This window comes from Protopterus annectens, chromosome 15.part0 (genome assembly GCF_019279795.1).
Source record: "Protopterus annectens isolate FY-2018-M chromosome 15.part0, PAN1.0, whole genome shotgun sequence".
Lineage (NCBI taxonomy): Eukaryota > Metazoa > Chordata > Ceratodontiformes > Protopteridae > Protopterus > Protopterus annectens.
Window position 1 is genome coordinate 23,273,257 of NC_056749.1, and position 12,126 is coordinate 23,285,382.

At 45.4% G+C, this 12,126-nt stretch overlaps 1 protein-coding gene across 1 annotated transcript in view; it reads left to right on the forward strand.

Moving 5' to 3' along the window:
* The window catches only part of LOC122790152 (histone H3.v1-like), a 31,310-nt gene extending 19,760 nt beyond the window's left edge, over nt 1-11,550 (forward strand). Inside the window, exons 2-5 of the mRNA XM_044057739.1 lie at nt 9,202-9,371; nt 9,933-10,012; nt 10,716-10,750; nt 11,431-11,550. Coding sequence (XP_043913674.1) covers nt 9,202-9,371; nt 9,933-10,012; nt 10,716-10,750; nt 11,431-11,550 — 405 coding nt within the window. The remainder of the gene's footprint in view (nt 1-9,201; nt 9,372-9,932; nt 10,013-10,715; nt 10,751-11,430) is intronic.
* The last annotated feature ends 576 nt before the right edge of the window (nt 11,551-12,126 follow it).

Consider the following 12,126-nt stretch of genomic DNA (forward strand, 5'->3'; position numbering starts at 1 on the left):
TTATATCTGAGTGAGGATGACAAGGGGATATAAGTAAAGGAGGAGGTTACAGGGGTTAAAGAGTGGATAGAAGTGCAGTTATAGGTTATATCTGAGTGAGGAAGACAAGGGGTTATAGTTAAGGGATGAGGAGATTACAGGAGTTATAGAGTAGATAGAAGTGTAGTTAGATGTTATATCTGAGAGAGGGAGCCAAGGGGATATAGGTAAGGGAGGAGGAGGTTACCGAAGTTATAGAGTGGATAGAAGTGTAGTTAGAAGTTATATCTGAGTGAAGAAGACAAGGGGCTATAGGTAAGGGAGGAGGAGGTTAGAGGAGTTATAGAGTGGATAGAAGTGTAGGTAGAGGTTATATGTGAGTAAGAAAGACAAGGGGATATAGGTAAGGGAGGAGGAGGTTACAGGAGTTATAGAGTGAATAGAAGTGCAGTTAGAGGTTATATCTGAGTGAGGAAGGGGATATAGATAAGGGAGGAGGAGGTTACAGGAGTTATAGAGTGGATAAAAATGTACTTTGAGGTTATAACTGAGTGAGGAAGACAAGGGGTTATAGGTAAGGGAGAAGGAGGTTACAGGAGTTAAAGAGTGGATAGAAGTGTAGTTAGAGGCTATATCTGAGTGAGGAAGACAAGGAGGTATAGGTAAGGGAGGAGGTTACAAGAGTTATAGAGTGAATAGAAGTGTAGTTAGAGGTTATATCTGAGTGAGGAAGACAAGGGGATAAAGGTAAGGGAGGAGGTTACAGGAGTTAGAGAGTGGATAGAAGTGCAGTTAAAAGGTTATATCTGAGTGAGGAAGACAAGGGGATATATGCAAAGGAGGAAGTTACAGGAGCTATAGAGTGGAAAGAAGGGTAGATAGAGGATGTATCTGAGTAAGGAAGACAAGGGTATATAGGTAAGGGAGGAGGAGGTTGCAGGAGTTATAGAGTGAATAGAAATGCAGTTAGAGGTTATATCTTAGTGAGGAAGACAAGGGGATATTGGTAAGAGAGGAGAGTATACAGTGGATAGAAGTGTAGTTAGAGGTTATATCTGAATGAGGGGGACAAGGGGATATAGGTAAGGGAGGAGGAGATTACATGAGTTATAGAGTGGATAGAAGTGTAGTTAGAGGTTATATCTGAGTGAGGAAGACAAGAAGATATAGGTAAGGGATCAGGAGGTAACAGGAGTTATAGAGTGGATAGAAGTGTAGTTAGCAATCCGGCGAGGGAACCTGGCGATATTAGGGGAGGAGGTTACAGGTTATGGGGGTGGATGGGGGTGTGGTTGAAGTTATATCGGCGGGAAGACAAAGGGATAGGTAGGAGAGGTTACAAGAGTGGTGTGGGAAGTGTAGTTAGAGGTTATATCTGAGCGAGGAAACAAAGGGATATAGGTAAGGAGGAGTGATACAGGAGTTATAGAGTGGATAGAAGTGCAGTTAGAGGTTATATCTGGTGGAGATAAGCATAGAAGTGCGGTTAAGGAGTTATATCTGAGTGAGGGGAACAAGGGATATAGGAAGGGAGAAGGAGGTTAAAGGCGTTTTAGAGTGGATAGAAGTGCAGTCAGAGGTTATATCTAGTGAGGAAGACAAGGAGGATAGGTAAGGGGAGTGAGGAGGTTACAGGAGTTATAGAGTGGGATAGAAGTGCGGTTAGAGGTTATATGACAAGGAATATAGGTAAGGGAGGAGGGTACAGGAGTTATTGGGTGGATAGAAGTGTAGTTAGAGGTTATATCTGACTGAGGGAGACAAGGGGATATAGATAAGTGAGGAGGAGGAGGTTACAGGAGCTATACAGTGGATAGAAATGTAGTTAGAGGTATATCTGAGTAAGGAAGACAATGGGATATAGGTAAGGGAGAAGGAGGTTATTTAGAGTGGATTTAGAGGTTGATAAGTGAGGAAGACAAGGGGCTACAGTTAAGGGTGGAGGAGGTTACAGGAGTTACAGAGTGGATAGAAGTGTAGTTAGAGGTTATATCTGAGTGAGGAAGACAAGGGGATATAGGTAAGGGAGGCGGAGGTAACAGGAGTTATAGACTTGATAGAAATGTAGTTAGAGGTTATATCTGAGTGAGGGAGCCAAGGTGATATAGGTAAGGGAGGAGGTTACAAGAGTTATAGAGGGGATAGAAGTGTAGTTAGAGGTTATATCCGAGTGAGGAAGACAAGGGTATATCGGTAAGGGAGGAGGTTACAGGAGTTATAGAGTGGGTAGAAGTGTAGGAAGAGGTTATATCTCAGTGAGGGAGACAAGTTGATATAGGTAAGGGAGGAGGAGGTTACAGGAGTTATAAAGTGGGTAGAAGTGTAGTTAGAGGTTATACCTGAGTGAGTGGGACAAGGGGATATAGGTAAGGGAGGAGGAGGTTACAGGAGTTATAGAGTGGATAGAAGTGTAGTTAGAGGTTATATCTGAGTGAGGAAGACAAGAAAATATAGGTAAGGGAGGAGGAGGTAACAGGAGTTACAGAGTGGATAGAAGTGTAGTTAGAGGTTATATCTGAGTGAGGGAGCCAAGGTGATATAGGTAAGGGAGGAGGTTACAAGAGTTATAGAGGGAATAGAAGTGTAGTTAGAGGTTATATCTGAGTGAGGAAGACGAGGGGATATCAGTAAGAGAGAAGGAGGTTACAGGAGTTATAGAGTGGATAAAAGTGTAGTTATAGTTTATATCTGAGTGAGGAAGACAAGGGGATATAGGTAAGGGAGGAGGAGTTTACATGTGTTATATGGTGGGTAGAAGTGTAATTAGAGGTTATATCTAAGTGAGGAAGACAAGGGGATATAGGTAAGGGAGGAGGAGGTTACAGGAGTTATAGAGTAGGTAGAAGTGTAGTTAGAGTTTATATCTGACTGAGGGAGACAAGGGGATATAGGTAAGGCAGGAGGAGGTTACAGGAGTTATAGAGTGGATAGAAGTGTAGTTAAAGGTATATCTGAGTAAGGAAGACAAGGGGATATAGGTAAGGGAGGAGGAGGTTACAGCAGTTATAGAGTGGATAGAAGTGCAGTTAGAGATTATATCTGAGTGAGGAAGACAAGGGGCTACAGTTAAGGGCGGAGGAGGTTACAGGAGTTACAGAGTGGATAGAAGTGTAGTTAGAGGTTATATCTGAGTGAGTAAGTGGATATAGGTAAGGGAGGAGGAGGTTATAGGAGTTACGGAGTGGATAGAAGTGTAGTTAGAGGTTATATCTGAGTGAGGAAGACAAGGAGATATAGGTAAGGGAGGAGGTTACAGGAGTATTAGAGTGGACAGAAGTGTAGTTAGAGGTTATATCTGAGTGAGGAAGACAAGGGGATATAAGTAAGGGAGGAGGAGGTAACAGGAGTTATAGAGTTGATAGAAGTGTAGCTAGAGGTTATATCTGAGTGACGGAGCCAAGGTGATATAGGTAAGGGAGGAGATTACAAGAGTTATAGAGGGGATAGAGGATTAGATAGAGGTTATATCCGAGTGAGGAAGACAAGGGTATACTGGTAAGGGAGGAGGTTACAGGAGTTATAGAGTGGGTAGAAGTGTAGTTAGAGGTTATATCTCAGTGAGGGAGACAAGGGGATATAGGTAAGGGAGGAGGTTACAGGAGTTATAGAGTGGGTAGAAGTGTAGTTAGAGGTTATATCTCAGTGAGGGAGACAAGGGGATATAGGTAAGGGAGGAGGAGGTAACAGGAGTTATAGAGTGGATAGAAGTGTAGTTAGAGGTTATATCTGAGTGTGGAATAAGGTGATAGATAGGTAAGGGGAGGAGGTTACAAGAGTTATAGATGGACAGAAGCAGTAAGAGTTATAGGTTATATCTGAGTGAGGAAGACAAGGGGTATAGGTAAGGGAGGAGGAGTTTACAGGTGTTATATGGTGGGTAGAAGTGTTGTCAGAGGTTATATCTAAGTGAGGAAGTCAAGGGGATATAGGTAAGGGAGGAGGAGGTAACAGGAGTTATAGAGTGGATAGAAGTGTAGTTAGAGGTTATATCTGAGTGAGGGAGCCAAGGTGATATAGGTAAGGGAGGAGGTTACAAGAGTTATAGATGGGACAGAAGTGTAGTTATAGGTTATATCTGAGTGAGGAAGACAAGGGGGTATAGGTAAGGGAGGAGGAGTTTACAGGAGTTATAGAGTTAATAGAAGTGTAGTTAGAGGTTATATGAGACAAGGGGACATATAGGTAGGGACAAAGAGGAGGGTTACAGGAGTTATAGCGTGGATAGAAGTGCAGTTAGAGGTTACATGTGAGTGTGGAAAACAAGGAGCTATAGGTAAGGGAGGAGGTTACAGGAGTTATAGAGTGGGTAGAAGTGTAGTTAGATGTTATATCTGAGTGAGGAAATATCAAGGGGATATAGGTAAAAGGGGAGAAGTGAGAGGAACAGCAAGGTTATAGACAGATAGAAATGTAGTTAGAGGTTATATCAGAGTGATGGAGCCAAGGTGATATAGTGAGGCGCGTTGCTTAAGCCGGAGCTGAGTTACAAGGTTATAGAGGGATAGAGGCTGAGTTGGAGGTTATATCCAGTGTGAGGGAATAAGTTGATGAAGGGCAGTGCTGGGAGTGAGGTAGAGGTTACCGTGAGTTATAAAGTGGGTAGGAAGTGTAGCGTTAGAGGTTATACCTGGAGGTGAGAATTTGGGATGCAAGAAGGATTTAGGTAAAGAGGAGGAGGTTAAGTTGGCGGCAGTTATAGGGAGTGGATAGAAGTGGTAGTTAGAGGTTATATCTGCTGAGGGAGAGACAAGAATATATGTAAGGGAGGAGGGGAGGTAACATGAGTTATAGAGTGGATAGAAGTGTAAGTTTAGAGGGTTATACTGGAGTGAGGGAGCCAAGGTGATATAGATGGGGAGGAGGTTACAAGAGTTATAGAGGGATAGAAGGGTGTGGTTATAGTTTGTATATATGCGAAGATATGGGAGGGCAGGGGATATGAAGTGCAGAGAAAGGCGTTGCGCTACAGGAGCAGAGTGGATAAAAACTGTAGTTATATGCTTAGTATCTGTTTATATCAGGTAGAGACAGGGGATATAGGGCAAGGGAGGAGAGGAGGTTACAGGAGTTATGGGGAGTAAGGTGAGAATTGTAGTTAGAGGTTATGAAGTGGGGAGACTCTAAAGAGGAAGATATAGGTATATATGCAGGGGATGGAGTGTTACAGGAGTTATAGAGTGCATAGAAGTGGAGTAGAGGTTATATTCCTGAAAGTGAGGAAGAGAAGGGATATAGGTAAAAGGGAGTGAGGTTGCAGGAGTTATAGAGTGGATAGAGGTGTAGTTGGAGGTTATATCTGACTTGAGGGAGACAAGGGGATATAGGTAAGCAAGGGAGGGAGTTTACAAGGGTTGCGGGAGCAGTAGAGTGGATAGGGAAGTGTAGCAGTTAAAGGTATATCTGAGTAGGAAGACAAGGGGATATAGGGTAAAGGGAGGAGGAGGTTGCAAGCAGTTGGGCAGTTGGCAGAGTGGATAGAAGTGCAGTTCGAGATTATATCCTGAGTGAGGAGAAGACAAGGGATGGGTACAGTTAAGAGTGAGGAGAGGTTACAGAGGAGTTACAGAGTGGATGAGAAGTGTAGTTTAGAGGTTATATCTGAGGTGAAGAAAGAAGTGGAAATAAGGTATGGGAGAAGAGGTTATAGAAGTTATGGAGTGGATAGAGGTATGTAGTTAGAGGTTGTATCTGAGGTAGGAAGAAAGAGGGGTATAGGTAAGAGGGAGAGGAGGTTACAGGTGGAGTTATAGAGTGGACAGGAGGTGTAGTCAGCGGTTTTCGATCTGAGTGAGGAGAGACAAGGAGATATAGGTAAGGGAGGAGGAGTTTACAGGAGTATTAGAGTGGATTGAAGTGTAAAGTTAGAGGTTATATCTGAGGTGAGAAGAGACTGAGGCAATATAGGTAGGCGTTGGGGTTACAGGAGTTATAGAGTGGGTAGGGTGTAGTTGGGGTTATATCTGAGTGAGAGCAAGACAAGGGATATGAATGAGGAGGAGGAGGTAGCAGGAGTTATAGGTTGATAAGTATAGTTAGGAGTTATATCTGGTGAGGGAGCCAAGGTGAGTATAGGTAAGGGTTGAGGTTGCAGGTGAGTTATAGAGTGGATAGAAGTGTAGTTAGAGGTTATATCCAGGAGTGAGGAAGACAAGGGATATAGATAAGGGAGGAGGCCGTTACAGGAGTTGTAGAGTGGATAGGGAGTGTAGTTAGAGGTTATATCTGAGTGTGGGGAGCCAAGACAAAGGGATATAGGTAAGGGAGGGAGGGATAGGTTAGCAGGACTTAGAGTGAGTGGGTGAAGTCCGTAAGTTATAGGTTAGACACAGTGCTTGATCAAAAGGGAGGACAAGAGCAGGAGTGGTAGGGAGGAGGAGGTTGCAGGAGTTATAGCTGAGGTAGAGGATAGACAAGGGATATATAGTTAGGGAGGTTACAGGATCTGATAAAGTGAGGAGGAACAAGAAGATATAGGTTATACCCTAGGTAGTGTGGACAAGAGGATATAGCAAGGGAGGTTTTGGAGGTGTACAGGAGTTATAGGGGGTGGAGTTGAAGTGAGGCTTGGTATCTGAGGTGAGGAAAGACAATGGAAGATATGTGGTAGAGAAGGAGGTTAGCAGGAGTTTTAGAGTGGGTAGAAGTGTAAAGTTAGAGGTTGTGAGAAAGACACAATGGATATTGGTAAGAGAGAAGGAGGTTACAGTGGCATGGTGGGTATATCTAAAGTGAGTTAGAGTGAAGATCTAAAAAAGGGGATATAGGTAAGGGAGAAAGTGAGGGAGGTTACAGGAATTATGGAGTTCATAGAAGTGTAGTTAGAGGTTGTATCTCAGCGAGGAAGACAAGGGGATATAGGTAAGGGAGGAGGAGGTTACAGGAGTTATAGAGTGGATAAAAGTGCAGTTAGAGGTTATATGTGATTGCGGAAAACAAGGAGATATAGGTAACGGAGGAGGTTACAGGAGTTTTAGAGTGGGTAGAAGTGTAGTTAGAGGTTATATCTGAGTGAAGAAGACAAGGGGATATAGGTAAGGGAGGAGGTTACAGGAGTTATAGAGTGGATAGAAGTGCAGTTAAAAGGTTATATCTGAGTGTGGAAGACAAGGGGATAAAGGTAAGGGAAGAGGTTACAGGAGTTCTAAAGTGGGTAGAAGGATAGTTAGAGGCCGGTATCCCGAGATTGATGGCGATAAAGGGATACTCGGTGAGGAGAGGAGGAGTTACGGTAAAGAAGTTATAGAATTGGGTAGAAGTGGTAGTTAGAGGTTGCCATCACAGGTGAGGGAGACAATGGGATATAGGTAAGGGATGAGGAGGTTACAGGAGTTATAAAGTGGGTAGAAGTGTAGTTAGAGGTTATATCTGAGTGAAGGGGACAAGGGGATATAGGTAAGTGAGGAGGAGGTTACAGGAGTTATAGAGTGGATAGAAGTGTAGTTAAAGGTATATCTGAGTAAGGAAGACAAGGGGATATAGGTGAGGGAGGAGAGTGTTACAGCAGTTATAGAGTGGATGGAAGTGCAGTTAGAATTATATTTGAGTGAGGGAAGACAAGGGGCTACAGTTGGCGGTAGGAGGAGTTACATGAGTTACCGAGTGGATAGAAGTGTAGTTAGAGGTTATATCTGAGTGAAGAAGTGGAAAATAGGTATGGGAGGAAGAGGTTATAGAAGTTATGGAGTGGATAGAAGTGTAGTTAGAGGTTGTATCTGAGTGAGGAAGAAGAGGGGGTATAGAAAGTGAGAGGGAGGGAGGAGTTCACGAGGTTATAGAGTGGACTGAAGTGTAGTCAGGCTGAGTTATATCTGAGGCTGAGGAAAGACAGGGAGATGCTTAGAGTAAGGGAGGAGGTTCACATGGAGTGTATGAGAGTGGAGCAGAAGTGTGGACTAGGAGGTTGGTATCTAATTGAGAAAGACAGGGAGATGTAGAGTAGCGCTGAGAGGTTACAGGAGGTTATAGAATTAAGGTAGGAAGTGGTACTTAGAGGTTATAATCACAGGTAGAGCAGAGACAAGGGATAGTAGATAGTGGAGGAGGGTTATAAGAGTTATAGAGGGGATAGAGAGTGTATTTAGAGGTTATATATCAGTGAGAGAGGAACACAAGGGTATATCGGTAAGGGAGGAGGTTACAGGAGTTATAGGAGTGGGTAGAAGTGTGGTTATAGGTTTAACACCTTGGAGTGAGGTGGACAAAGAGGGACATAGAGTAAAGGGGGAGGAGGAGGTTACAGGACTTATAAGAGGAGTGGGTAGAAGTGTAGTTGGCAGGTTATACAGTGAGTGCGGGACAAAGGGGATATAGAGTAAGGGAGGGAGGAGGGCAGCCTTTACAGAGTGGATAGAAGGAGGAAAGGACAGGACAGAGGAGGAAATAGAAGGAGGAGTGGAGGAAGACAAGGGACAGTGGAGGAGGACAAGGAGATAGTGGATAGAAGGAGGAGGAGAGAGGGAGGAAGACAGGAGTAAGGATAGAAAGACAGGAGGAGGACAGGAGGAGACAAGGAAAAGTGGTGGAGGAGGAGGAAGACAGTGGAAAGAGTGGAGAGGAGGAAGACAGTGGTGAAGGAAAAGGAGAGGAAGAGTAGAGGGAGGAGGTGGAGGAGGAGGATATACAGAAGGAAGAAGAGTGGAGTGGAGAGTGGAAAGAAAGACAAGGAGGAGGACAGGAATAGAGTGATATAGAGGTTAAAGAGGAGGAGGAAGACAAGGGACAGGAGGGATAGAAGGAGGAGGTTAAGACAGTGGATAGAAAAGGAGGAGGAACAGGAGTGGATAGAGGTTAGGAGGAAGTGGAGGTGAGGAGAGTGGATAGGAAGGAGGAGAGATATATATGGAGGAGGAGGAAAGAGTGGATAGAAGGGAGGAAGGGGAGGAAGGAAGAGATAAGAGTGGATAGAAGGAAGGTGGACAGCAGGAGAGGATGGAGGAGTGAGGAAGACAGAGGAGGATACACAGGAGGACACAGGAACATGGATAGAAGGAAGGAGGAAGGAGAAGACAAGGACAAGGAAGAGGAACAGATCTGAGTGGAGGAAGACAAGGAGGAAGACAAGGAGGAGAGTGGAAGACAAGATGATAGAGAGTGAGGAAGACAAGGACATAAAGGACAAGGAGGACAGGAGGACAGGAGGAAGACAAGTGACAGGACAGGACAGACACAAGGACAAGGAAAGGAGACAGGAAGAGGAGTGAGAGACAAGGACAGGACACATAGGAAGACAAGGACAAGGTGGAGGAAGGACAGAGGAGGAGGAAGACAAGGAAACATATAGGAGGACACAAGGACAGAGGAGAGAGGAGGACAAGAGGAGTGGAGGAAGATCTGGAGGAAGACAAGGAGGAGGAAGAGGAGGAGGAGGAAGAGGAAGGACAAGAGAAGGAGGAAGGAACATCTGATAAGGAAGACAAGGACAAGACAGGAGGAAGACAAGGAGGATATATCTGAGAGGAAGACAAGGAGGTGGATAGAGGAGGAAAGAGGAAGGAAGAGTCTGGAGGAAGACAAGGAGGAGAGGAGGAGTGAGGAAAGACAAGGAAAAGAGGAGGAGGAAGATAGGAAAAGGAGGAAAGACAAGGACATGAGTGGGGAAAGACAAGAGGAGGAGAGGAGGAGGAAGACAAGGATAGAAGGACAGAGGAGGAGGAAGACAAGGACATGGAGGTAAGGAAGGAGGAGAGTGAGGAAGACAAGGGATAGGAAGGAAGAACAGAGAGAGGACAGAGTGGAGGAACAAGACAAAGACACAGGTGGAGGAAGAGGACACAGGAACAGAGACACAAGGAGGACACACAGAGGAGGAGGAAAGACAAGAGGATAGAAGGAGGAAGGTTATAGGAGGAAGACAAGGACAGAAGGAGAGGAGGTGAGATGAGGAAGAAACACAAGACAGTGAGGAAGACAAGGAACAAAGAGGGAACATGGAGGAGGAGAGAAGACAAGAGAGTGGAGGAAGACAAGGAGGAGAAGGACAAGGAAGAGGAAGAGGAGGAAGACAGGAAGGAGGAGGAAGACAAGGAGACAAGGAGTGGAGACAAGGAAGGAGGAGAGGAGGAAGAGGAAGACAAGGAGAGAGGAACACAAGGAGGACAGAAAGGAGGAGGAGGACACACAGGACAGGATAGAAGGAAAGGACGGAGGAAGACAAGTGGAGGCACAGGGAGGAGGGAGGAAGGAAGACAAGGAGTGAGTGGATAGGAAGAGAGACAGTGGAAGACAAGGACAGAAGGAGGAGGATACAGAGTGAGAAAGGACAGGAAGAAGAAGGAGGAGGGAGACAAGACATGGAGGAGGAGGACAGGAGATAGGAGGAGGAGGAAGACATAAAGACAAGGAGACAGGAGAGTGGATATAAGAAAGAGGTGAAGGAGGAAAGACAAGTGGACAGGACAGGAAGAGGAGACAGGATAGAAAGAGTGAGGAGACAAGAGGATATAGGTGGTGAGGAGGTTACAGACAGAGTGGATAGGAGTATAGGAGGAGGGAAACACAAGGAGATAGGATAAGAGTGTAGAGGACAGGTTATATCCAGTGAGGAAGACAAGGATAGAGGAGGAGGAGAAGGAGGAGGAAGACAAGGAACAGAGGAGTGAGGACATGACAGACAAGGAAGACAAGGACACAGAGGAAACAAGGAAGGGGAGGAAAACAAGGAATGGAGGAAGACAAGAGAAGACATGGACAGGAGGAAGACAGGACAAAGGAGGAAGGAAGGGAGAAGACAAGGAGAGATGAGGAAGAGAAAGAGGAGGAAGACAAGGAGGAGGTAGAGACAGAGAGGAGGAAGACACATCTGGAGGAAGGAAGACAAGAGATATAGGAAGAGGAAGACAAGGAAGATAGGACAGAGAACAAGGAGTGAGGAAGACAAGGTAGAGGAAGTGGACACAGGAGAGGAAGACAAGGACAGGAGAGGAAGACAAGGAAGACAAGGAGGAGGAAGGAGGAGGAGGAGGAGGAGGAGGAACACAAGGATATGGAGAGGAAGTGAGGAAGACAAGGAGGAAGGAGGAGGAGACACAAGGACAGGAGGAAGAGGAGAAAGGAAAAGTGGAGGAGACAAGGAAATATGGAGGAGGAAGACAAGGATATAGGAAGGAGGAGGAGAGGAAGTGACAAGGAAGGGGAGAGGAAGACAGGAGGACAAGGAAGGAGGACAAGGAGGAAGACAGGAAGAAGAGGACAAAGGAAGAGACACAGTGACAAAGAAAAGGATAAAAGAGGAGGAACACAGTGGATAGAGAAGAGTGAGGAACACAAGGAGTGGAAGGAGGAAGACAAGGAGATAGACACAAGGAGGATAGACAAGGACACACAGGATAGAAAGGAAGACAGGAGGAGAAAGGAAGAGCCAGTGGAGACACAAGGAAGACAAGGAGGAAGACAGGAAGAGAGAGGAGAAGGAGTGGACAGAAGTGAGGAAGACAATACAGGAGGAGGAAACAGTGGAGGACAAGGAGGAGGAGGAAGACAAGGAGGATAGAAATAGTTAGAGGTGGAGGAAAACACAAGGAAGAGGAGAGAGTGAGGAGACAAGGTGGTATACAGGAGAAGAAGAGGTTATAGGAGTGAGGAAGAGAAGTGGAGGAGGAGGTTACAGGAGAGGAGTGATAGAAGGAAGGAAGTAAGGAAGACAGTGGCAGTAGAGGAGGAGGAGGAAGACAAGGGATATAGGAGGTATAGGGAAGAGGAGGGAGGAGGGAGAGGTGAGAGGAGTGGAGGAAGAAAGGGAGTAGGGAAAGGATAGGAGGAAAAGGCAGAGGATATGTAAGGAGGAGGAAGAGTGAGGAAGGTGGATATGGAAGGAGGAGGAGGGACAGAAGGAGGTGGATAGAAGAAGGGAAAGAGGAGGGAGTGAGGAAAGGACATAGGTAAGGGAGGAGGAGGTTACAGGAGTTATAGGAGTGGAGAAGATAGAGTGGAGGAAGACAGACAAGGGATAGGTAAGGGAGGAGGTTACAGGAGTTATAGAGTGGATAGAAGTGTAGTTAGAGGTTATGAGATCTGAGTGAGGAAGACAAGGGATATAGGTAGGAGGAGGAGCAGGTTATAGAGTGGATAGAAGTGTAGTTAGAGGTTATATCTGAGGAGGAAGACAAGGGATATAGGTAAGGGAGGAGGAGGTTATAAGAGTTGTAGAGT